This window comes from Melospiza melodia, chromosome Z (genome assembly GCF_035770615.1).
Source record: "Melospiza melodia melodia isolate bMelMel2 chromosome Z, bMelMel2.pri, whole genome shotgun sequence".
NCBI classification, from domain to species: domain Eukaryota; kingdom Metazoa; phylum Chordata; class Aves; order Passeriformes; family Passerellidae; genus Melospiza; species Melospiza melodia.
Genome location: NC_086226.1, coordinates 32692267 through 32716099, shown reverse-complemented (window position 1 = coordinate 32716099; position 23833 = coordinate 32692267). Strand labels below are relative to the sequence as shown.

The window sequence follows — 23833 nt, the reverse complement described above, 5'->3', positions numbered from 1 at the left end:
ACAACAATGCCCAACCGCAGACTTGCATGCTCCATTACTGCTAATGCACTTGTCACCTTACAAACCTGAAGTAAATCTCATAATCCTGGTAAGATATCGACAGGAGCCCCAGGTATGCCAGGAATGCAGGACTAAATCCTTTGTGTCATAATTTACAGTTTGCATGTTACAGACACCTTTTTTTCTGTTTGTTTCTCATTTCTGGGGCTCTGGCATACTTTGGCAGTGAAATGTAAAATATAGCAAATCAAATGGACATGTACCTTTAACTATCCCAAACACAAGGAAGTAAAAATATGTTAAGCTTTTCTTGTATTTTACTAGTGCATATCTACTACCACAAATGTTTTCAGCGAGGCTCTCAAAGCTTACCATTCATAGATGATTAGTCATGCTATATACTGTTCTTTGATATCTGGAATGGGACTTCATTAATTTGCAGGCATTCTTAATGCACTGCATAAGGTCAGAGATTACTGGTTTCCCACAAATGAACTTTTCTTCCTCCATTTAGAAGGATTTAATGGAAAGTAATATAAATGTTTCTGCTTAAGACCTGCTCCTGCTGGTTCATGGAGCCAAGTGCTGATCCCACACCACCACCTTCTGGAACTCTGCAGAATCAGAGGACGGCCTTGGAGACTCCTCTCTGCAGGCGTCTGAAAAGGACTGGAGACCAGGGGTGGTCAGAGGAAACATCATTCACTGCACACTTGTCCTGCAGATTGCCAGACAACTGCTGGTGAATGCCATTCAAACACTCGTTACTTGGCTAGGAGAACCTTTGATCTAACCTGGAACAGACACTTTTTTTTCACCTTATGTTAGCTTGTAGAATAAACAATAACAGAATTTCTTAAAAAAAATATAAAAGTGAGGATTTGCACAGAAATTTCTCTTTATCAGTGTAACACCATGAAAGCATCATGCCCCATCTCCAGCTCCCTGGTGTCACAGACAGGACAGACAGAGACCTGTGTACCCAGGACAGACACACCGGACACGCCGTGACTCCCCTGACTGAGCAGGTCTCCACACCCACCCCATCTGCTCCTCCAGAAGCACACCTGGCTCAAGCACTCTGACAGGCTCATCAAACCAGCCTTACACCATGCCAGAGGCACTGAAAGCAGCTTTACACCTGGAATATGATGAGGAAGTTTTTGGAAGGTAACAAGAGAAAGCTAGAAGATGGTTAGGGTGAGAAGCTCAGTGAGAGACTCACCACTCCTTCTGAAGAGGGCACAACAATCAGTCTTAGAAAAAAGATTTAATTTGGATTACTTAATTGTAATCAGATTATCCTTTGGTTAAACAATACCCATAAACCAGTAACTGTTTAACAGTCCATAGAGAGGACTTTCAAGAGTATTGGCTCATTAATAAATTTGTTTCACAGGGTGCTCCTGATATCCCAATAAGTCACACCACAAGAGATGCCCTGATCCCATCAAAGTCAAGGGCAAAAAGTCACATTGACTGAGCAGAGGATGTACTTGGCCTTAAAAAATAGGGAGAAAAGTAGAGTAGGTCCTCACTCTGTGAGCACCTCTAAGATACAGGCGTGACTTTATTCTCCTTTCTCTAGTTATTGTTCATCTGCCAACATTTCAAGGGAGGTTTTGTTCACTTAGAGCATCCTAGACCAGTTCCCACCAGCAAACATAGCTGACTCCCTCTGCCTGTTGAGTGCTCTGACTTCACACATCTGAGCTTGGTGCTAATCTTCCAGACAGAAGCAGATGGGGCTCAAAATTGTATGAGGAGTTAGTAATGTACTTTAAATAGTACATAGCATTGTATTTTAAAAGCTTAACAACCAAATTATTACTAGTATATATAAAGTGGAAATGAAGATTGATGGTATCCCTCTGTCAATTTTGGCTTCTGTTCCCTGGATTCCATGCTTACCATGCAATACTGAGGGTGTGATCATTCAGGCTTGTGACACACCCGTGAAGAAAGCAGGGAAGCAAAATTTACTGCCGGAGCTGCTGCCTCTGCAGTGCTGGCTGCTGGCAGAGCGCCTTACAGACGGGGGCACTGCTGCTCCAGGCGCTCTGCAAGGCGAGAGGCTCATCCTTCCTCCAAAGCCTTGCCTGTGCCATTACGTCAAATGGATGCAAAACCCTTGCTCACTTGCCAGTGTCCTCCGCAGGGGCAAGAGAAGATCTCCAAGCTGAGTCTCTGCTCGTGATGGCAATGTGGCACAGAGCAGGAGCTGGCAGCTGTGAGCACCCATGAGCTCTCAGCCTCTGCACTGTCACTTTTCAGCCCTGCTCTGCACACCAGTAAATAACATTTACACGGCATTTTAATATATATTTTGATCACTGTGGTTTCACCACAGCTTTTGCATTCACCTAATGAACGACAATTAGAAGGAGGAGAATCAGTTAATTCTAGCCTACATACAGCAAAGTGCTGATGCAAATGTGGGCAAACAAACATGCAAAAAGAATGCCCGGGTTTCTTATACTCCCTCTTCATCAGTTTTCTGGACCACTAAAAACTTTCGAAAAAGCCGAACTACTTCTGACAGAATAAAAAGTCAGAAATACTTTGCTAAAATTAAAGAATAGCGTAAATTAACAATATCAAAGGTACAATCTTTATCTGCTGCCTATGCTAGCCTCTAAGTCTTTTGTGACTTTGTTATCCCTAGCCAGAGCTGCTTTCATAGGCACTGCACACCGGAGACCATAAGGAACTTTGAGACATTTATTTCTTCTAAAGAAGCAATACGGAAAGTCAATGACTCAAGCCTCCCAAACCTCAGCTTTTTTGGCAGCATCTAAGCTGTGATATATCTATACTGTAGTTGAGGAACAGAACTGTGTTCACCTGGTGGTCAGATCTACATGGCGAAAGGTGTTTTGCTGAAGCACTGGCCTCACTTCCCTTCTGATGGATGTAGAGGGGAGAAAATGCCCCCTACACACAAGACACCATGGTTTTCAGTGCATGACACCATGACAGCTGTGGACACCAGTTTCAGAGGAGATGCCAGGCTTTCATGTAGCTGAGAAGGCAAGCTAAGCCCCAGGCAAATGTGCACAGAGCTATAGGGAATATTGTGCCACACAGGGGACACAGAAGGAATCAGCAGACAAGTGTTTCTCCCCTAGATTGCCTGGCTGCATACCTGAGTGTGCCTCATTCCCAGGCTAATGTATGCAAGAGTGAGACTGACCCAGTAATCCCCAAAGCCACAGCCTTCGTCTCAGGAGCAGAACGAAGGGGCAGGGACACAGCAACAGCAAATGGGCAGGTGAAACTATGAGTACATCACTGACTGAACTGGGTGGAGGAGGGTGGGGGATCCAGCAGCTGTGCCCAGGGTCAGAAATCCTGTGTACACAGAGGACAAAGGGCCTCTTGTCATGTGCAGAAAGCAAAGGTCACTTTTGTGGTCTTTCAAGATCACTAGGGGTGACAATTTGCAGGTCAAAATTTCTGACCAGAGACAAGTCTCTGTGCCTCCTCAATGAAGTCAGCAGCCGTGGCAGCTGATTGAACAGAGTCAATGTATTAGACTAGCCTAGACTGGACTTCACCTGCTGGTGCCACCCCTGGAGCCACCCTCCCACCAAGGAGATGCCAGCCAGGAGCTGACCATTTGCCCACGCAAATGGTAATATCCTGCTCCCAGATTGCATAGACAGCACTTGCCATACAGTGGGTCCCTCCTCAGTATAACAAGGCTGGCCGGAGACAAGGCAAACCACAAAACAATCAGCAGCAGAGAAAAGAGAAACAGTCTGTCTCTGGATTCTCTGTCTTACCACATGCCTCTTCACAGTTAATCAGATCAGCAGATCACACTGCCACATTCTGGAGAGTTTCAGCTCTGGTGTTTAATTTCAAGCTGTTGAGTCTGTGTTGCTTCCTGGAACATGCGATCCTTTCCCAAACACATAGTTTGAATTTATTCAGAAGGAGGTTCTTAGGATGTGAATGAGCTCCAGACTCAACTCTTGTTGTATCGACATGTAGGATATGTCTCTAGGATGTGCTGTAGTAATAGGAATTGGTCAAAACCCCAGTCAATGCTGGTAATCTAGTGTTCAAGGTAGATTCCAAGTCAATACATTTATTACTCTTTCTTTCACAAAAATAATGTAGCACAAAGCAAAGATCATGAGGGTCCCCTCCCCTTAAAGTACAAGGTCTGAGTTCTCAACTTAGGAAGACAGAGGCCTGATCAAAAACAAAGTGCGAAGACAGTTTGGCACACACTGGGTTTGAAGTTACGGACCCTGGGTCTGACATCCCCTGTTACCACGGTTTGATCTAAGCCAGCCCCATGTAGCCCACAGTGGGATGCAGGAGAGAATTGAAGGAGTAAAAGTGGATTGACTCATGGGTTGAGTTAGAGACAGTTTAATAGAAAAAGCAAAAGCTACATTCACAAGCAAAGCAAATCAAGGGATTTATTCATCCCTTTCCATGGGCAAACAGGTGTGTTCAGCCATCCCCAGGACAGCAGGGCTCTAACAGACACAGCTGTGACATAGGTAGACAAATGCCATCTTTCTGAATGTCCCCTCCTTTCTCCTTCCTCCTTCCTCCTTCCCCCTGCACCTTTATACATTGAGCATATGGAATGGGATAGTCATTTGTGTCACTGGTGGGCAGCTGCCCTGGCTGTGTCCCCTGCCAGCTGTGACCCCTCCCAGGCTCCTCGCTGGTGGGACACACTGAGGAGCAGACAAGGCCTTGACACTGGGTGAGCACTGCTGAAGGAGAGGTAAAATATCGCTGTGTTACCAACACTGTCCCCAGCAAATCCGCACCTCAGCCCCATACCACTGCTCTGAAGAACGTGAATTCTACCCCAGCCCAAACCAGCATAGCTGTGCACCGTGTATCTGCTGCACGGTTCTAACATACAGCGTTGTAGCTAACGCTCTCTGTCTGCTTCAGCCGCAGCAGTTTGCCGTCAGTTGTTGTCCCTTCACTGTCCCTTAACTGACTGTAACTCTGTGGTACCAAACTGAGGGAGGACGGCCCTGCGAGCTGTGCTCTCCGCGCTGGCGCTCACTCAGGGGGTGCCTGAAGGCACCAGGGGCCTGCCCGCGCTCAGGCACAGGCGGGGCGGGCAGCGCGCCCCAGGGCCCCGGTGAGCCCCGGCGGGCCCCGGTGAGTCCCGGTGAGCCCCGGCGGGCCCCGGTGAGTCCCGGTGAGTGCCGCGGAGCCGCGACCCCCGGCAGGGACGGGCGAGCGGCGGGCCCGGGCTGGCTCTGCACATGCTCGGTGTGCCAGCCCGGGCCGCTCGCACTGCCCTCGCTGGGCTGCGAGAGCTGCGGCACCGCCGAGCTGCTCGCCGGCTCTTGCACTCGCTGAAGACCTGGCATTTTGCAGGATCTCAGACAGGCTTCCAGGAGCATCTTTTTAAGACAGTCCATAACAGAATATAATGTTTCCATCAGGCTCTTGCCTTGGCAACAACCTGCAGCCGTAAAGCGTGTTTAATTCTCTGAGAGGAAGACTGGTGACAGCTATCGTTTAACTGTGTACTGTAATGTATGAGATTCTACCCTGAGAACCCTGGAGGTGGCATTTGTCTGGTCTGGTTGTAAATCATGAGATAGATCACAATGGATTTCAGTTCCTCATCCGTGTTTGACCAGCACAAAGGTAAGTCACATGCTACTAATTTCAAAATCCTCTGGTCCTCCAATGCGTCCCATGCAAATGTACTAAGATTACTTGACAGAATAAATAACATTAATTTTTGGGAAATATTAGGTTTATTTTGGTTTCATGTAAAGGAATTTCTTCCATCAGTTTTAGACTGGATGGATATTTCAGTCTATTGCTACAGTGATTTCAAAAAATTAATTTTCAGGAGAATAGCAACAGCATCTAGCTACTCTTATGGTTAGCACTGAGATATATATATATTTATCTTTATATTGTATTGGTCTTTTTGTGGTTATGGATACTAAAAACAGTTGCAGTACTAGCAAACAGAGCAGTTTTAAATGGAGTAAAAAATTTAGGAACAGCTTCTTTTCGTAAGTCTACACTAAAAGGACTAGAAGCTGGCGAGTGAAATACTTTGCTTTAGGAAATTTATAGGTGAGTATTGGCACAATTGCAAATTTAAGATATCACTAAAACTCCCAGTGTAAAGATTTTCTACATTGTAAGGTTGCTATGGAAATACAAATGTCTCTTTCTTGTCTATTTTGAAGTTAAAATGTTAAATTTCATGTCTTTATTTGTCAATGCAAGATTTATGTCTTACATCTTAATCCACTACAAGTGTAGCGACATTCCTTTTATGTTCCCAAAGCAGGACACTGTCATTGCTTGATTATGCCTGTTGCAACAAATTTCTCTTGTAAGTTGGCTTACCAAACAATATGTGTGCAGTGGCCACAGTTTCCAGTGCAGACCTGCAAAATACCTGAGCTGACGTGGCCACACAGTCCCCACAACAAAAGGGCTGACAGTGGGACAAAAATGAAAGCAGGAGGAAGACAAGGCACTGACTTTTTGGGAAGCTGAATGCTACAGGTTGTACTTCTGCGCTTGCCTATACTTCTTTGGTGAACCCAAAGTGAATACAGCCCATATAAAGTGGTGAGTTTATGTGGCTGCCCTTCAGCCACAGTAGCACTCAAAGCCTGAGCAGTCTTGGGAGGACTGGTCTACATCAACCCAGCTGGGACCCCCATGTAATGGGGGACGAGTGGGAAGTAAAACTGAGTGACAAGAGAGAAAAATCTATTACCAACAAGTGTAAAGGAGAAAGGGAAGTGCAGTGGTAAAAGGGTGATCTGTACTGCAGGAAAAGAGACAGGTATTCCTAAATCATGTGTGGATGACCTAAGGAGCATTTTTCCCAACAGGACAGAGGTGTGGGGCTGACTGAGCTTCTGCAGCTCCAACCAGCCATTTCAGCCTCTGCTTCTGCAGCACTATGAGTGTCCTCTGTGCCACATGCCAGTCCAGCAGGGCTCAGAGTGGGGAGGCAGAGGTAAAATCCTGCATGCTCAGTGCCATCGGGATGGCTGCCAGGGAGCCAGTGGAAGTGGTACCAGGAATGAGGCTGGGATTTCACCGAGGCTGGAGAAGGCAAAGCCAAATCTCCAGATTATTTAGGAGGGCAGAAGGCAGTGCAGGAGACCTCGGACCCAAACGATTTTATCCAGGTAGAAGGGATAGTGTTGGGAGGCAACATCTACCTATACCTCCCCTTGCTCCTAATCTGCCCCTCTTCTGCTGCCAGCCCACTCTCCACACTGAGCCCACCCTAATTTCTGTCCAGAATCACCTGCAGCCTGTGTCACTCTCCACCTACATTAGCTCCCCTGCCAGAAGGTCCCTTCACTATACATTCATCACCTCTGCTGTGCCGGCGCTGCAGGAATGCTTGCTCATTAGGTGCTTTGTGATTTACTGCGTGCCTTCCCGGGTAGCTGCGTGGGAGGTGGATGGGAAGCAGGAGCACAAAACATGCAGTAATGGGATACTGAGCTCATTGGTTACTATGCAAAGAATACTCTGTTTAAAACTTACTGTGTATAGTGGATCGTGTCTAAATACCATCTTATTGTGTTGGTACATTATTGATTTAAGCAGGTATCCTTTTTTTAGCAAGGAGAAGGGAAATGTCTTTCATTGCAGCAATTTATAACAATGGAAGAATACAAACTATCTTTCAGACACACTAAATTTCTCTCTCTTGGTCCAAAAAAAATTCAGCTGTCCACACAAACCCTTTTTTCTCCATCCCACGCATCAGAAGATTCTCCCAACTATAAATAAAAATAAATCCCCAGCATTTCAAGTCTGAAAATCATACTGTCTCTTTACAATTCTTTTGCTCAATAATATCTCTTAATACTTACAATACTAACAGGAATGTGGGAGTTACAGAAGGCAAACAGCACCAGAACCCCTTCCTTCCTAATATTGCTTGGTGCCATTTAAATAAATGTCTGCTGTTTCTGATTTCAAATGTTTACTAAATAAACAGAGAAGCCAGACAAAGGCCTGCGCTGGTGCATGCGCTGCCAGGCACCCACAGGGATTATTACTTTGTTGAGTGTTCAATAAAATTGCAGTAGTAGAGAGTAAGTTACACTTTTCAAAAACTGCCCCCCCCCCCCCACCACTGCCCCTGGATGCTGATGTGCTGAAAACCAATAAACTACACAGTACTGTGTCCTGACAGCTAGGTGTAGAAGGTCATATATGGCCTTTGGCTAGTGGTGGAGACAAGGGGGATTATGAGAGAGAGGGTAATAAATTACATGCATAAATATTTTTTTTCATAATGAATGTGAATTGTCCTATTATTCTGTCTTCAGTTTTTAATATCTTGTGTTTAGGAAGTCCAAAATCAATCATTGTCATGTACATGTACATGAACATGTACACCAAGCTCCTGCAAATTTATATAGAACTTAAAAATCCAATGTGCTAGAAAGCATGCACTTACGCGCCTCTAATGTGCACTTTGTAGAACAACAAATCAGCCAACATCGCAAATCATGTAAAACATGCACTCTTCATAGTACATCAGAGGAGAATTAAGGAGGAAAATTAAGGTAATGAAAAGCACAATTTCACTGCTCTGAATCCTGTAATAATTCTCTTTTGGTATACTCTCTTTCTTGATCAAAAGAAAACTACTTTGCCTTGAAGAAATTATACATTCTTAAAACACTGCAGGTTATTTCAGAGAGACTGATGTGTAACTTTGATTGTTTCTGAGGATTTTAGCACCACCCTCTATCATTTAATCTTTTCTTCAAGACCTTCCTACACCACTACTGTCAGCCTGCAGTTTCTCCCCTGCCTTTCTCTATACACAAGCACTGAAATGGATCTTCTGCCTTTCTGAATGTGAGTAACAGCTTCCTTTCACCAGTATCACAGCAATTCTCTAAAATGTAAAATGTACTTGAAATGGGACCGTACTTAGTGGCATTTCTTGAACTGCAGCCTAGCAATGGAGTAACTGTAACACATCAGAAGGTGAAGAGTCAGGCATTTGGTTGTTCACAATCCCTTTCTGCCACGTGGTGCTTATGACCCAGTCACAGCGAAGCCCCCAGCAGGGTCAGCTCACAGAGGGTGGGACACAAGCACTCAGTACTTCACTGTTGCCTTCTGCAAAATGCCCACTCTCTGAACCATTCCTCTTCTGCCCAGGAAAATGTCTTCAAAAATAAATGTCCTACTAGCTTTGTGCCCATACTTCTCCATTCCTTGACAGGGTAAGCAGGAGGAAGATGAAGTGGTCATGTTGTTCGCCTGGAGCCAAGTGCGTCCAGCACAAATGGCATCCGGGCTCTCCCAGCATTTTCTGCTCTCTGTCATGTTAAGCATCAGAGGACCATTTATCTGTCCTCCTTCTCACTCCCCCTCCACAATCACACAGGTCAAGACATGCCACTTGAAGTTGTGTCACCCTACAGAAATGGAATTAGTGTCAGTCATCTTTATTCAGATCCCAACAGGAGCACTCATCCATTCCTCCTGTCCCAGGCTCCCAGGCAGGTGACAGCCTGCTCCACCTGCCTCTCCTTGCTCTGGCAGATTGGACTTGTGGGTGGGGAAGTGTAAATCTTTGTGGCTTCATGCCACCATCCTTTAACAGGAATAGAGCCTGTGTTCTGCAAGAAGAGGCAGGGGCAAAACTTCATTCCATTCATTTTTCCATCCATCCATCCATCCATCCATCCATCCATCCATCCATCCATCCATCCATCCATCCATCCATCCATCCATCCATCCATCCATCCATCCACAGTTTTACTTCCCCTCCTTATGCAAAAGGATAATGAGCCCAGCAGAAGCAAAGGGGAAGTGTCTTGGTTTTACCTGGTGGAGAAAGGGCAGAGATGTTCAGAGACATCCATGAAGGAGTGCACCCTTGTCCTCATCTTCCTGCCACAGCACCCTCCAGGTAAGAAACTGCTCTGCTCAGGAGATGGAGACTTCCCTTTGGTGGCTAGATTTCTGTGCTCCTGACTCTCAGCAGGAATACTTAACAGTACCTACAAGGCAAAAAAATAGAGTACAAAATTTACATGGGTAATGCATCAAAGGAGGTGAGGGCCCCTTTGATTCGCAGCCTGCCTCACTGCATCTCGCAGTTTCTTTCCCAGTGCCTGCAGCATCTTCTCCCTAGCACACCCACACAGCACCTGCCCAGCTGTACACGACAGCAGCCGTGAGAGGAGCCATGCTCAGGGCTGGCTCCACCCTCTCTGGGTGTACCTCCACAGACTGGAGGACAAGAGGAGCAGCACAAGCTACCAACCACTCAGACCTGAGCTTGTCATTAACATGTTTTTGCTGAGTGTACTGATTGTGGGAGGCATCTTCAGGTCTGATGTAGTAAGGAAATATTACTAACTGAACCAGTGGTGAAGTCACTTCTTTTTCTTCACCTACTGATGATGACTCTCCAGCAGCAATGACTCCTCATCCCTCTGGATTTCCCAAGCCCACAGGACAAACCTCCTGAGCCAAATGAACAGTTGCCTCAGCAACAGACCCCTCAACAGAATAAAACTCAAGTTAACATTTTTATTCACAAACTTTATGAAGTGTGTAATTTAAAATACCAGTTAAGAAAGAAAATAAATTAGATTCTCTTTAGCTGAGGAGAAGTGGAGAGGGAATCTGTGGCAAAGGCAGATTAACATCAGCTTTTTAATTTTCCCAGAGTTCCAGCTTTGACAGACTAACCCATTCCAGGGTAAGAGCAGATTGTGTTTCCATGGCAGCCAAATTTGAAGTCCAAAGTACTGATTGCACCCAGTGAGAGAAGATCACGAGCAGAATTAGGCTAGGCTGTGAAATCCAGCATAGAGCTCATGTAAGTTCATCTGATACAACATCTGATCACAACATGAACAATGTGGCTAATACTTTACAACATTATTTATAGATCTTTTATCACTTAAAAAATATAAATAGTCATACTATCTCCAGAAGTTTAACAGGACAGATAAGTCACCAGTCACTTAATCTGTCATCAGATTATCTTTGATCAACTCTCTAGTGTGACTTAGGCATTTTCTCCAGCTATCAAGGTAGTGGAGTGGCTGGACAATGTTAAGTTTTATAGCTCTGACCCTGTCCTGGTTTAGCCTGGAATAGAGTTGGTTTTCTTCTTAGCAGCCAGTGCTGTATTTTGCTTTTTGTATGAGACTAATGTTGAAAACACAGTTCTGTTTTAGTTGTTCGTAGTTAGTGCTCACCCTAAATCCAGGACATTTCAGTGTCCTGTGCTCTGCATTGCTCAGGTGCCCCAGAGGCTGGGGGAGCAAGGCCAGGAGAGGTGACCCGACCTGGCCAAAGGGATGTGCCCAACACAGAGCAGCATGGCCAGGATGGAGCTGGGGGAGCTGCAGCATGACAGGCTGGACACCAGTGAGCAGGTGGCGAGCAACTGTATTGTGCATCACTTGCCTTTCTTTGGTTTTATTCATCTGTTTCTCTCCTTTTATTACAATTATTAATGATGCTGTTGTTGTGGCCGTGGTGATGATGATGATGATGTGTTATTTCAATTATTGAACTGTTCTTACTTTAACCCAATAACTTTACCATTTTTTGTTTCTCCTTCCCACCCCACAGGGGTCAGGGCAGTGACTGAACATTGGGGACATCTGGGGTTAAACCCCAACAGACCCTCAGCCATTGTGAACAGTACAACTCACTGCAGCTGTGCTTATTTTTGAGTTAATAGGAATAAGAAACATGAGACTGTTTCTGAATACAATACATATCTAGAGCATTTTACCATTACATCAGATCTGACCCTACACCCAAAAATCTAGTCTTTTGACTCCTTGAGTTAAAAGGTTAATAGTCCACTTGAAGCCAAAGGAGGTGCATACATGTGGAGCATGACATGACAAGTCTGAAAGGAAGTGAAAAGGAAAGAAGCAAAGAGAGTCTTATTTCTTTAGAAAGAAAAGCCTGAGGAATGTTCCAGAACAGGTCCTGCAAGGCATCTGCTTTAAATAATAACTCACACTGTAGCTGCCAAACAAAATAAACCTCTCCTGGCTTCCAAGCAATAGTCCACTTTTCCTTTTTGCAGGAATTATCAACACAAGCCATTGCTGCCAGAAGTTTACTCTCCTGGGAAAAGAATTCCCTTGGATATTACAGGGAAGTGAAAAGCCTCAGTCTTCTGACTGGTACAAGGATAACACCGAAATTGAAAACACCTGAGTCCTGATTTCATCCTATCTCATAAAAGTGCAGCCAGAAATATTACGAGCTAGTTCAGTTATTACATTTTTTTTCAAGTCATGTTACGTTAGTATGATGTCTTACAAGAAGTGGAAACTTTCCAGAATCTTTCTTAAGTACTTTCAGTGTCTATGTTTGAAAGTTTTTGGAAGAAGTTATGATGAAAACCAATTTTCAGATGACTAACAAAAACCACAGTGCTGTTTAGATACACTTTGTTCTGCCCCAAGTTACACAGTTATTTAAACTCAGTGAGACAAGTGTCATTATTTTTCCTGTTTGTCATTTGTGCTTGCACTCTCTTTGCTCATGGATGTGGTCTTTGTCTGCAGGTGATGCAGCAGAGGAGATGGACCTGGCTGTGGTTTACCAAGCAGCAGCTAATGGCGATGTGAACACCCTGACTGCAGTGATCCGAGAGGATCCTTCCATCCTGGAGTCTTGTGACAGAGAGGGTAAATGAAGGCCCAGCTTGTTCTCAGGAGATCTGTGGCTTCAGCTTGCAAATTAAACTTTTTGTTCTGATTTTTTAGTTCAGAAAATTAATTTAGTAGCAGAATATGGGAAATTTGAGTTATTCCTTGGAACATCCACTGGAAATACACAGTTTGGATAATTCCTTCCCCCTGTAATTGTAAGATATTTTTATATGATTACAAATAAGCTGTTTTACTATGATATGGTCCTTTACCATTTATTTAATTTGTCTTATTTAGGGGTATGCTGAGAAACTGCTGACATTTCAGGGGAAGAATATTTTTACCAATGCCAAATGACATTCTGGACATCTCTAAAGCAGAGGTTATAGTATGTGTACAGTCACAGTTTGAATGGTTTGGTCAAGTAATTTTTTTGCCAATGGTTACAATGTGCAATTATCTAAATGATCTGTTTTATCTGTCAGGCTGTGCTCATTTTGTGTTCCAGTTACTATTTAATGTTATTACAAATTATTGTACATTGGCTGAGTTTCATATGCATCTATTTCCGAAGTGATCTCTGGAAGCTGTTCTCAAGGACAACTTTTTTTGTCAGAAGTATTTTTTTAATTGCAGTTTCTTATAAGGGCTCCATATGAACACTGTCTTTTCTAATCTTTAACAGCTTTTACCAAGCTACCAATTTTTCATATACTTTAAACCAGGCATTCTAAATCTTTAAAACATCTACTGGTTAGCAGAGGTAATTTACTCAAGACAAAATGGTCCCTGTCCATTCGTTAATGGGAGAAAGACTAGGTGTGAATGGTGGGTGGAGTAGGAGGAGATGGACTGGCCAGGAGTACTTCAGCTCTGGAACTAACTTATCTCCTAGGTTGTCCATGCAAATGTAACTAAAGAGCAGTATTGCAGCACAAAACATACAGCTCATATCCTGCGCGTTTTTTAGGCTCTGCATGACCTCAGGTTGAGTAGCACATTTCCTCAGCAATTCATTGAGTTCAGTAAGAATAATTATTCTTCAACTATAGGTGAAGTTTCTACTAGTCTTATAGTTTCTAATACTCATGTTTATTCCCAGCCTAGTAATTTTAAAATGCTTTGTCAGATTCTGCAGGAAAATCTCCTGCTGTTTTTCAACATTTAACAGAATGGAAGGAAGAGGGAGCAATTAAATTGTACAACACTTCATGAAGAAATTAGAGTATTAGGTTTAAAAGGAGATTTCAGGCATTTCTCAAAACGGAAATTTTTTGCAGAATATTAAAAAAGTTTCTATAAAAACAGGAAATAAAATATCGTAGAGCAAATCCAGACTTCAAATTAAGTTGTTCTCTGCATAAAGGGCCAACTTTTATACCTTTGCGAGGGAAACAGCTTGATTTTGTAAGTCTTTTGAATATACAGACATAATGAAGCTGGGGTTTGAGAAAATTAGACAAGCACCATCTGGTCACTAGTCATTCTGAAGGATATCAGCCTCCAAAATGGCGTACAAAGCCAAAAGTTCATTTTGGGAACTTATCAACAGAAAAGCAGAGTTAATGAGGCAAAACTTTTGCTAATATAGTCATGCTCTTTTTAAAAACAGTGGTCAGCGACTGTCATAGAAATTACTTCCTGACTAAAAAAAGCTGAGTACAACTATTGGACAGTTGTCAGAGAAAGGATTTGTTAGTTTGCCAGTGTTAAGATTAGAAAATAAGAAACTATATCTTATAGACATGACACAACAAATGTTAAAATAAATTTGGCTTTCTTCTCCAGGTTGCACACCTTTGATGCATGCTGTGTCAGGACGCCAGGTTGACACAGTGAAGCTTCTGTTGAAGATGGGAGCTAATATTAATACTCAAGATGCTTGTGGACGTACCAGTTTATCTCTGGCAACTTATTTGGTACCAAGACTTGGGGGACAAGGATGGAGTGAAGGGAGTAAATGTGCAGACCAAACAAGATTTCTGCTTATACCACAGGAAGAAAAAAAAAGCACAAAACATTTGGTTCTAGACAAGAGAGGAATTGGTTTTGAAGCTTTACTACAATGCAAAGCTGAGCAGTGATTATTACAAGAGGATCAGGTCTCCTGTCAGACACTCCTGTCAGAGTGTCCTTTCTCTTTTGGCTTGTAAAATCAGTGCATGATATGAGGATCTCACTAGAAAATTGCTTTTTTTTTTGTACACTGCAAGTCCCCTCTTGTTGTTATTAGGCAGATTGACTTCTCCCTCTTGCATAGCCAGCATTAGATATTTATGCTCTAGTGAGGGCTTTCCTGTCTCAAACTCTGAAGATCAGCAGGCAAGTGTTACTGCACACTGTATGAACCAGGGCATTGCTTCTTTTCACTGTGATGCTGGACTTTGGATGGCCAGGTTGGGGGCTGAAGTTCTAGGTGCTGCAGGTGCTGGTGCACTTGCTCAGATCATGAACAATGCAGCCCCTGATGTTCAGCCTACCTGCAAATTACAGGAGGGGCAGACATCCCACTCAGACATTTGGGAAAAGAATTGTACTTAAGAATCTGTCTGAACTGTATGAAGCAACAATAGTCTTTTTCTCCTTAGTCTTCTACTCCTTGCAGGAGGTAATTCAGGTTTCAGAGACCAAGTTAGCTGAGCAGACTGGGCTTCCATCATTAATTGGACAGAAAGGAGGAAGGAGTGTGCCGCCATGGCTGCACAGTATGAGTTAAGCTGGATGACTGCCAGTGCATTTAAACAGACACTGTGGCAGCCTAATTAAATGACATCCCTTGCACGTAGTTTCTTCCTGAAAATTTAGGACAAAAACAATGTTCCTGCTTAGCTATGCAATATTCAGCCAGAAAGTAAGTGTAGAAAATAACAAAACAGGCAGTCTCATCCAGTGCAAGGAGCATGCCCCGCTTACTTGACAACAAACATTTCCTCTGCAAGATATTTTAAAAAAATCCCATAATAACTGTCACGCTTCTTTTTTCCTTCCTCTTTTCCCGGAGGGGAAAAATATTCTTTGGAAAAAAATAAATGACTGGAAAAGACTTAAACCACCCAGGCTTCTAAGTTTCCATTTCTGTTTCTGTGAGGGATATAACAAGAGGTCCAGAGAGAATTCTGCTGTGATGTCTGTCCAGACAAATGGATTCAGGAGCGTTGCACAGTCAAGACTGTGTGTGGTATTTGGAGGTCTTGTACTTCCATCAAGAGCTCCAACAGGGGTGTTTTGACCCTATCATTCCACACATTTTCCCCAGAAATGCTCTTAATGCGAATCCAAAATAGCTCATACAAGAGGGAATGGTCTTTGTCAATTGTCTGCTGAAGTTTTAACAAAACACTTAAACTCATGCTTGGTTTTTCTTCAGACAAGTATATGCTGAAAGATTTATGCAGTCACAACCAGACTGTTTACTTGCTTTTATGTTGAGGTGATCAATAGAAGGTTTTAGTCCAAGAACTGATTCATCCCATCTGTTTTGGTGCTATTTTCAGTCTAACACTGCCACTAGTACAAACTTCTGCAACAACATTTATAAGACCGCACTGTAAGGCTTTTTACCATTGATTTGCCATCTTTGCTAAAATCTCACAAACAAAATCAGATTGAGTGCTCGTGTTCTTGGTTTAATCCAGCATGATTGAATTCACGTGCAAGAATATGTGTAGTATCTGCTAGTGATAGAGGAATTAGCAGGTTTTTAATCACTGTTAGTGCTCGCAGGGGGAAAAGAAACAATCCAAAAAAAAAACCAAAAAACACAGTGTAAATGAAACACTTCATCAGAGAAATTAACAACTGAGGTAGTTTGAGACTCCAAAGAGGAACTACTCCTAGTGCTTAGAAACCTCTACTGGGGAAAAAAATTCCAGTTTCTCTGTTGACAGAAATGGCTGCAATCACATGTGAATCCCAGCATCAGCAAGAAAATATCTGGCCTTATACTTTTCACTTTCCTCTGTGATATGGTCCAATTTCTTTTTTAGGGCTGGCTGGAAGGCTGTGTCAGCCTGCTCAGGAATGGTGCTAAGCAGAACATACCTGACAAGAACGGGAGGTTGCCACTACACGCTGCCACCGCAGAGCCTGACGTGAGGTATGTGCCTGGCTCCCCAAGGAGAGCCCACAGCAGGAAAAATAGTTGTGACAGCTACGCTTGTGACCTCTGTCTTTGTTTAGTGGTTACCGTAAAGTGGGTAGAGAGGAGGAAAAACATTGTGCAATGCTTGTGTACCAGATATCGATGGCCGGGTAAAGAGAGGAGCCTGTTTTAGTATTGCAATAGCTGGAGGAGGGAAAATAATTAGAAGAGAGATTGAAACCCTATATTTCCCCTGCCCAACTACCTTTTTGTCCTACCACATGAAATAGTGCAAGACTCCTTCTCTGGACTTCTCCTCTGAGCAGCATGGCAAATGTGAGAAAAGTTTTCCACAAGACAACCTCTCTGAAAATCCCCAACCCTAAAGGGGAAGTTAAGGACTGGTGGTCTGGCTCATTTTTAACCACTTTTACTGAAGGTAGAGTAACAGCTACAGAGTGTCTTCACAGAACTCTTAAGAAAGATTCTCTTTTTCTGGTTCCAGCCTGTGACAATAGGACAGTTTGATAAATTTTGATTTGTATATCTGAATAAATTCACTCAAAAAACTCTCCTAAGTCATGCCTAAAGGTGTAGAATGACATTAGAAACAGGTAAAACATTCAGTACATGCAATATGTTAATGGGACTTCATCACTGAGTCCATAATTTTGTTGCTGTAGCCATGTCAGACCAGGCCAGACACCTGGCCATTTCTGCTGGTCTTGTTCTCCAGCCTTTTTTAACAGCTTTATTAATTTTCCACATTGTCTTTTCTTTTCATGCATCACTTGGAGAGGATGATTTGAGGTTTCTGCAGAAAGAAGGTCCCTATCATTAAACAAAGCCCACGCAAGAAAGAAGACAATGTTTGTACAGCACCACACATGTTGCTACTTGAAAGGGAACACTAATCTCCTCTACCAGGAGCACACTAGGTCCCCTGAATGTTTTTCACGGACTCCAAGGATACAGACAGACCCTTCTTTGCTCTGCATGGTTTTCGTCTTCCTCTGTCTTCCCACTGGGTTTGCTCCATGCTCAGACACAGGCCTGGAACACTGAGCAGAGGTTTTCCCATCATGGTCATTGTCAGTGCCTTGTCATCCTATGTCATTGCCAAAAGAGAATATGCAATGGCCAGTTGTGAAATGCTTTTGCAGCTAAATTTGAAAGCTAGCAGTCTGCTGCTACAACCTCACATGCTGAAGGCAGCATGGAAAGACAAGAGACAATTAATGTATTGATTTGATAATTGATTTATGTGCTCCAGTGTATTCCACAGAGCCTAACAGGCAAGGTGGAAAGAGAATTCATTCCTGATCTATGCCTTTGAGAGTAGATAGCAGAGAAACCTCCACTGCTTGGGTGGATATCTACATATTTAAATGTAGCACTTATGTTGCCATAGTGGTCTAATGGTGTAACTGAGTCAAAGTTTGTTCATGATAAACATTCTAGTCAAATAATCAGATTTCTTTCACATACAGTGGTGTCATTGATCATATCAGGAGTTGAACCACAGAGTCCTGTATCAGATTACGAAACTATGTGATAAATGGTTTTACAAGCATATTATGGTTATTTCCCTTTGGTTTTCCTCTCTAGCTGGTATTTACCAAGACCTGTTTTCAGACACGGAATTTCTGAAATTCTGAGTAATTTTGCTAATCTTTCTTAACTTTTACAAACTTCTACCCAACCACTCACAACAAGCATAGTGTCATCCTTTTCAGATTTCCTGCAGTATGACTCCGAAACGGAGATGTGACACTTCTTTTCTACAAGAATTTGTATCCATATGCAAATGGATTTGAAGTCAAAGCAAAATCCCTGTGCTGGAATCTGCCCAATCATCACCCTTTAGGGACTCTACTTTAAAAGAATCCTAAATTTGGACTTTCAACACCTGAGGATGATGTTACCTATAGATAAGATTTCCACCTGCAGAATTGTCAAAATCATCCCTAAGCAGCTGTAAATATCTTCTTTTGAATATTTTATGTAGCTAGTTCTTTATTACCAGTAGGGAAGAACAAAGTTGACATGAAACGTTAATCTGATGCACACGCCTGAGCACAGTTCAATCCAGAAGATACACTAGAAGTGGTTGAAGATAAAAAGTAGCAAAATATTTTTATTCAGTCTCCTCTGCATAGAAATAAATGCAGGGTTTTATACATTTGTTTCTGTGTTATCTTTACATTTATCAAATTTCCTTCCTTTATACTTCATTATTTTTTACTTTCCTTGCTAAGCAGTATGTCTTCTTCATGTCCGTGTTCTGAAGGTTTCTACCAAATTCACACCTTTAGATAAGCCACAGGTTTGCACACTGATCCACTGAGGATATATCCTTCATTTTGCTATAATCCTAAGAACTGCTCATTCATATTAGGATTGGCTTTGCTGCAGCATGTGAATGGAAGGAACCACGTACATGATCTAAACAATTAGCATCCTGCTATAGAACACAGCCAGCTTTGCCAAACCTGTAGTGATTTCAGAACATCTTCACAAGATAGCAAAAGGAAAAGGTGTTAAAATATTATGGTACTTGAATAATATTTCATTTAACTACATTATTTTTCCCACCACCAGACAGGAGTGCTTGTAGTCCAATATTCTATAAAATGTGAACCTATGCAGTGCTATATTTTAAGCCATAATAATGGCCCTATTCCAGCAGACATTCTGTATGGTCTTGTAAAATATTGGGGTTTGTGTGTGTAAACATTCAGCAAGCATGCATCTACACACATATGCACACAAATGTGTACACTACATCACATTACTCCGAGAGTTAAATAGAGTGAAAAATCCTTACAGAAGCTGGCATCTCTGTTACTTAGGACATTATAAAATATGTTGGCAGCAAATTCCTAAGCTACCAAAACCTGCACACATGTACAGTATTTTACATTCTGATTCTAGCCCAGCAGTCAGCATAAGAGTTATTCTGAGTGGATCTTCTTATAATTCCAAACTCTAAACTTTTGTTGTTTCCATAAGCCTTAAAGTCCAATTTGTTTTGCTCATATGACAAAGCTGAGACCTAAGATTCTGACCTGTGCCAATCGCTAATACTGATTTTTCATGAAATTGCACGTTTTGTTTTTTAAAAACTGTCGGTTTTTCAAGTTTAGTCAGGAGTACAAAACACTGATTGTATCATTGCTTCCACAGGCTTCTGAGCTTGCTCCTGCAGCAGTCAAATCTTAGTGAAATTAATCACCAGGACAATGAGGTGAGTGAGCTTGTGCTACAAATCGCAGTCCTTGGCACTGGAAGCATAGAACTGTTCAATTTTACAATAAGGCTAAGTCAAAATTTTCTATAATGCTTTTGTAAACTCTGCAAAATATTATCTCTTTCTTCTTTCTATGTACTATGCACCTGTAGGCTAATAAAGCTTCCCTCTATTGAGGCAGCTATGAGGTACCTTGAATCCATCTCTTAATTATTTGTCAAGACAAGAATTTCCCTTTATTCTTCTGAAGTTAGACACTGGACCAAGTCTTCACCTTTACCAATCCTAAGTGTTCAAGGCCAGGCTGGATGGAGCTCTGGGCAGTCTAGTCTAGTGGAAGGTGTCTCTGCCCACGGCAGGCAGGTTGGAACCAGATGATATTTAAGATCCCTTCCAACCCAAACTATTCTATTATTCAATGATTCCTTGATCCCACCATTCAACTCCTGTTCTCACAAAAAGTATCAGAGAGCTGGCATTACACAGAACAGTCATGGAAGCACAAAAATTGGTGCTGTTTTCTTCCATTATGGAGTTGTGTCCTGCATGTACGTACATCGTACATAGGAAAGAGTTAACTTCCCACATGTTTTTCTCCAAATAGAGAAGCCAAGACACAAGAGAAATTTTGAGTGTATTTTCATATGTTTCTATTCATTTTGACAGTTGCTCAAGGATGTGTCTCTTTTCCACAGAGTCAGAATGGCCAGAGGGCTGTATATTTTTCTCTTTCTTACCCACTGAAAGTTTTGCAGACCCTGCTCACAACACTCTAAACCAGACACATGCATTGTCTTGATGTAGAACTACGTTACTAATGAATTGCATGGAATGGTGGATCATCATTTCAAACCAGAATATTTTGCTGTAATGCACTGCTACATGCAATTTGGAACTTTTAGTCCATCTCATTGTCATTTGGCACTGACAATATATTTGTTCAAGTGTCAGTATTAAGCCCTGAATACTCATGTTTTTTGAAAAATGTGGATCCTAATAAATGATTGCAGCTAACAGAGCTGTTCTCTTGGCATAAGTAAAACACTTCAGTTTTCCCATTTGACTCTTGAGAAAATCACCCTGATGAATGCATGAACACATAAACAATAAGAAATACATCTGGAGGTTTCATAGCTTCCACAACCGTGTCTTTCTGTGGGTTTATTAGTGAAGCCTGTGAGATGACAATGTGAAGAAACATTCCCTGTAAAAGCCTTGAATCTGAGCAAAACAAGTGTCCCACTATATTTCTCACAACCATTTATTGGGGTTTGTCTTTTTATCTCCCATATTGCTCCTTATTTTTTATGAATGTGAAGTTGTTTGTCCATCTCACCTCTAAGACTTTTTTCTGCTGGACCTTCAGCTGTGGCAGTTCTGATACCACTCTCATGTTTCCATTTGAGAACAGCAGTTTGTTTACCTACAGATGCCACTCCAGGGTGGTATCACCCAGCGCAGATGGGGTGGGCAGGGCTGCAGAAAGCCCGTGGGAGCGAGCTGCTGCGACAAACAGCTCAGTGCTCTTTGCTCAGCCGGGTGCTCCGAAAGGACGCATGGAATGCACAGAATATTAGAAAGGAAACGGAGAAGAAAACAGGAAGCTCTGTTTGAATCCTTTGTACAGCCACAATGGCTACAAGAGTAAGCTGAAAAAAGATGTACAAGAAAAGGAACAGAAAAAGGACTACAAAGATGATAATAGTTACAGAGCAGCGTTCTCACATGGGCAGGCTAACTAGAGCATACTAACTGTAACAGGACTTTGAGCTTGGCAACTACATCAGAGGGATGATATAAGTCTGTGATATCATAAATGGTGTGGAAATGAAAAGGGAATTATTATTAATTGGTCTGGAGGTTTTGCATATAAAAAAATGGACACTTCTACAAAAATTACCATTTTCTACAAAAATTATCAAAAATTTCAAAGAAAATTAAAATAAATATTTTTTCAGAAAATGCATCATTACCTTTTAGAGGGCAAGATTTCATATGAAGTCTCTAATCTGATTACCAAAATATTAGGTGGCAGTATATTGTCAAGCCTTGTTCCTTATATTTTTGCACTAAGCATCCGCTACTGATCTCTCTGAGTTTTGTCGTTGTACTATAGCGATTTTTGAAAACTATCCACAGTTTTACACTCTTATCTTACAGCTGATTCTGCTGGCTACCACAGTAGAAACAGAGAGAAAGCTGATTTTTCAAGGATTTTTTTTCTTGGCCATATCAACACAATGAGAGAGGATAACAGAAAGATGGCCTAGTACGCTGTAGTTTCTCTTCTTCAGTGATTTGCATGCTCCCCAGGACCTGTACTCATTTCCCAGCTGGAAATCACTTCTCTGATGCCTCACAGATAATGTGTGTCCATCAACAGTGCTAGGCCCCTCATGTCTACTGACGTAAATGGCAGAGCTCCCATTAATTTCAGTTGGTGCAGGAGTTTACCCTTAGTTTTGGTGTTACAAAACTGAAACCTCCATGATTAAGCTTTGCAAACCCTAAGTAAAACCAAAACTGCTCTCATTCAACTGCTTTGTTTTGTTATCACCCATACTTAGGCCACAGGGGAACTTAAAAGTCTTAGAAGATGTGTGATGAGTGAGAGAAATTAATGCCATGGCATTCAGGCTTTTAGTCAGAAAATCACTGCAAACAGCTTCCACTATAATGCACTGATAAGCTGTCTGCATCAATATAGCTCATACTTTACCTGGGTTGTTTCCAACTGGCTTTACTGGGGTTCTAGTTAAAGTTTTAATTGCTTTTCCACTCAACTTTTTTTTTTCTTTTTTTTTTTTTTATACTTTTTATCCTTTTGGAAATCAGGCAAGACCCTTGAAATGCATTTTTTCTCATAAGAGAGAAAACAGCACCTACCGAAAGGAAAACGTTGCCGCACCTGAAAATATTAGAAATTTGTTAGAAACATAATAAATTAGTCAATTTATGCAGGAAATTCTTAATTATTATGGATATAGAGTAAAATACAGGTGAGTTTAAGAATCCTGAAGGTGCAAATATAGGCCATGAATTCTCTGATCTATTAAGACTGACTGGATGTAGCTAAGATGGAATAGAAATGCAGCTGAATAACCTACCATTTGCTTTGTTTTCTCCCTGAAGAGTAAATATATAAATGTTTATATTGTGACTTTTTTGTGGGCATCACTCTGTCAGTTCTTTAGCTTGCTGACAAGTGCCAGCTGCAGTAATAGCTTATAATATTTTTTTTGGATCAAAGATAAGACCAAGTACAAACATCATACTGTGTAATGCCAAGACACCAGCCTAAGCCAGGCTTTTCTTGCAGGATTCAAGCTGAGCAGGGAGGAACTGTCCCCCCAGCCATCATGGCCTTGACCACGTGTTACTACAGGCTGTAGGCACATATGGAGGAAGCATTTGTGTTTGTATCCATTTTCTGTAGCAATTCCAAAAAGCTAATTGCTTGGTTCCCCCTCGTGACTCCACTAATTCAGAAGCTGCTACTAAATATTTCAAATCAGGGTGAAGAGGGAAGAATGTGTCCACCCTGGATGGTTTCAGGGCTGCCTAGCTTATCTACATAGACTTAAAGGGTGCTCCTATGAGTGACAATAATTTGCCCTCTGGGTTTGTGGCTTGCAGGGAATGACTTCACTCCACTGGGCTGCATTCCACAACAGACCCCAGCACACCCAGACTCTGCTGCACAAGGGAGCAGACCCAACTCTGGTGGACAAGGACTTCAAAACAGCTCTGCACTGGGCCGTACAGGTGAGCCACAACACGCCCCCAGTGGGATGTTTATTGAAATGAGTTGGCTATTGCGCTGTCCTAAATACTCCTAAGGAAGTAGTT

At 42.3% G+C, this 23833-nt stretch overlaps 1 protein-coding gene and 1 long non-coding RNA gene across 4 annotated transcripts in view; one reads left to right on the top strand and one right to left on the bottom strand.

The window, feature by feature from the left end:
* LOC134431768 (uncharacterized) overlaps positions 1–23833 on the bottom strand; it is a 59866-nt gene that overhangs the window by 34889 nt on the left and 1144 nt on the right. The window contains exon 2 of the long non-coding RNA XR_010031086.1: positions 9844–10019. This is a non-coding gene — a long non-coding RNA (uncharacterized LOC134431768). The remainder of the gene's footprint in view (positions 1–9843; positions 10020–23833) is intronic.
* Positions 5291–23833, top strand: part of ANKRD55 (ankyrin repeat domain 55) — a 46699-nt gene continuing 28156 nt past the window's right edge. Inside the window, exons 1-6 of one of the 3 annotated variants that reach the window (XM_063179935.1) lie at positions 5291–5640; positions 12567–12689; positions 14442–14572; positions 16640–16749; positions 19921–19981; positions 23621–23749. In XM_063179935.1, coding sequence (XP_063036005.1) covers positions 5601–5640; positions 12567–12689; positions 14442–14572; positions 16640–16749; positions 19921–19981; positions 23621–23749 — 594 coding nt within the window. In that variant the 5' untranslated portion in view covers positions 5291–5600. Of the gene's footprint in view, positions 5641–12566; positions 12690–14441; positions 14610–16639; positions 16750–19920; positions 19982–23620; positions 23750–23833 lie in introns of those variants that run through there. The other 2 variants (XM_063179936.1, XM_063179937.1) reach the window with 2 other exon arrangements.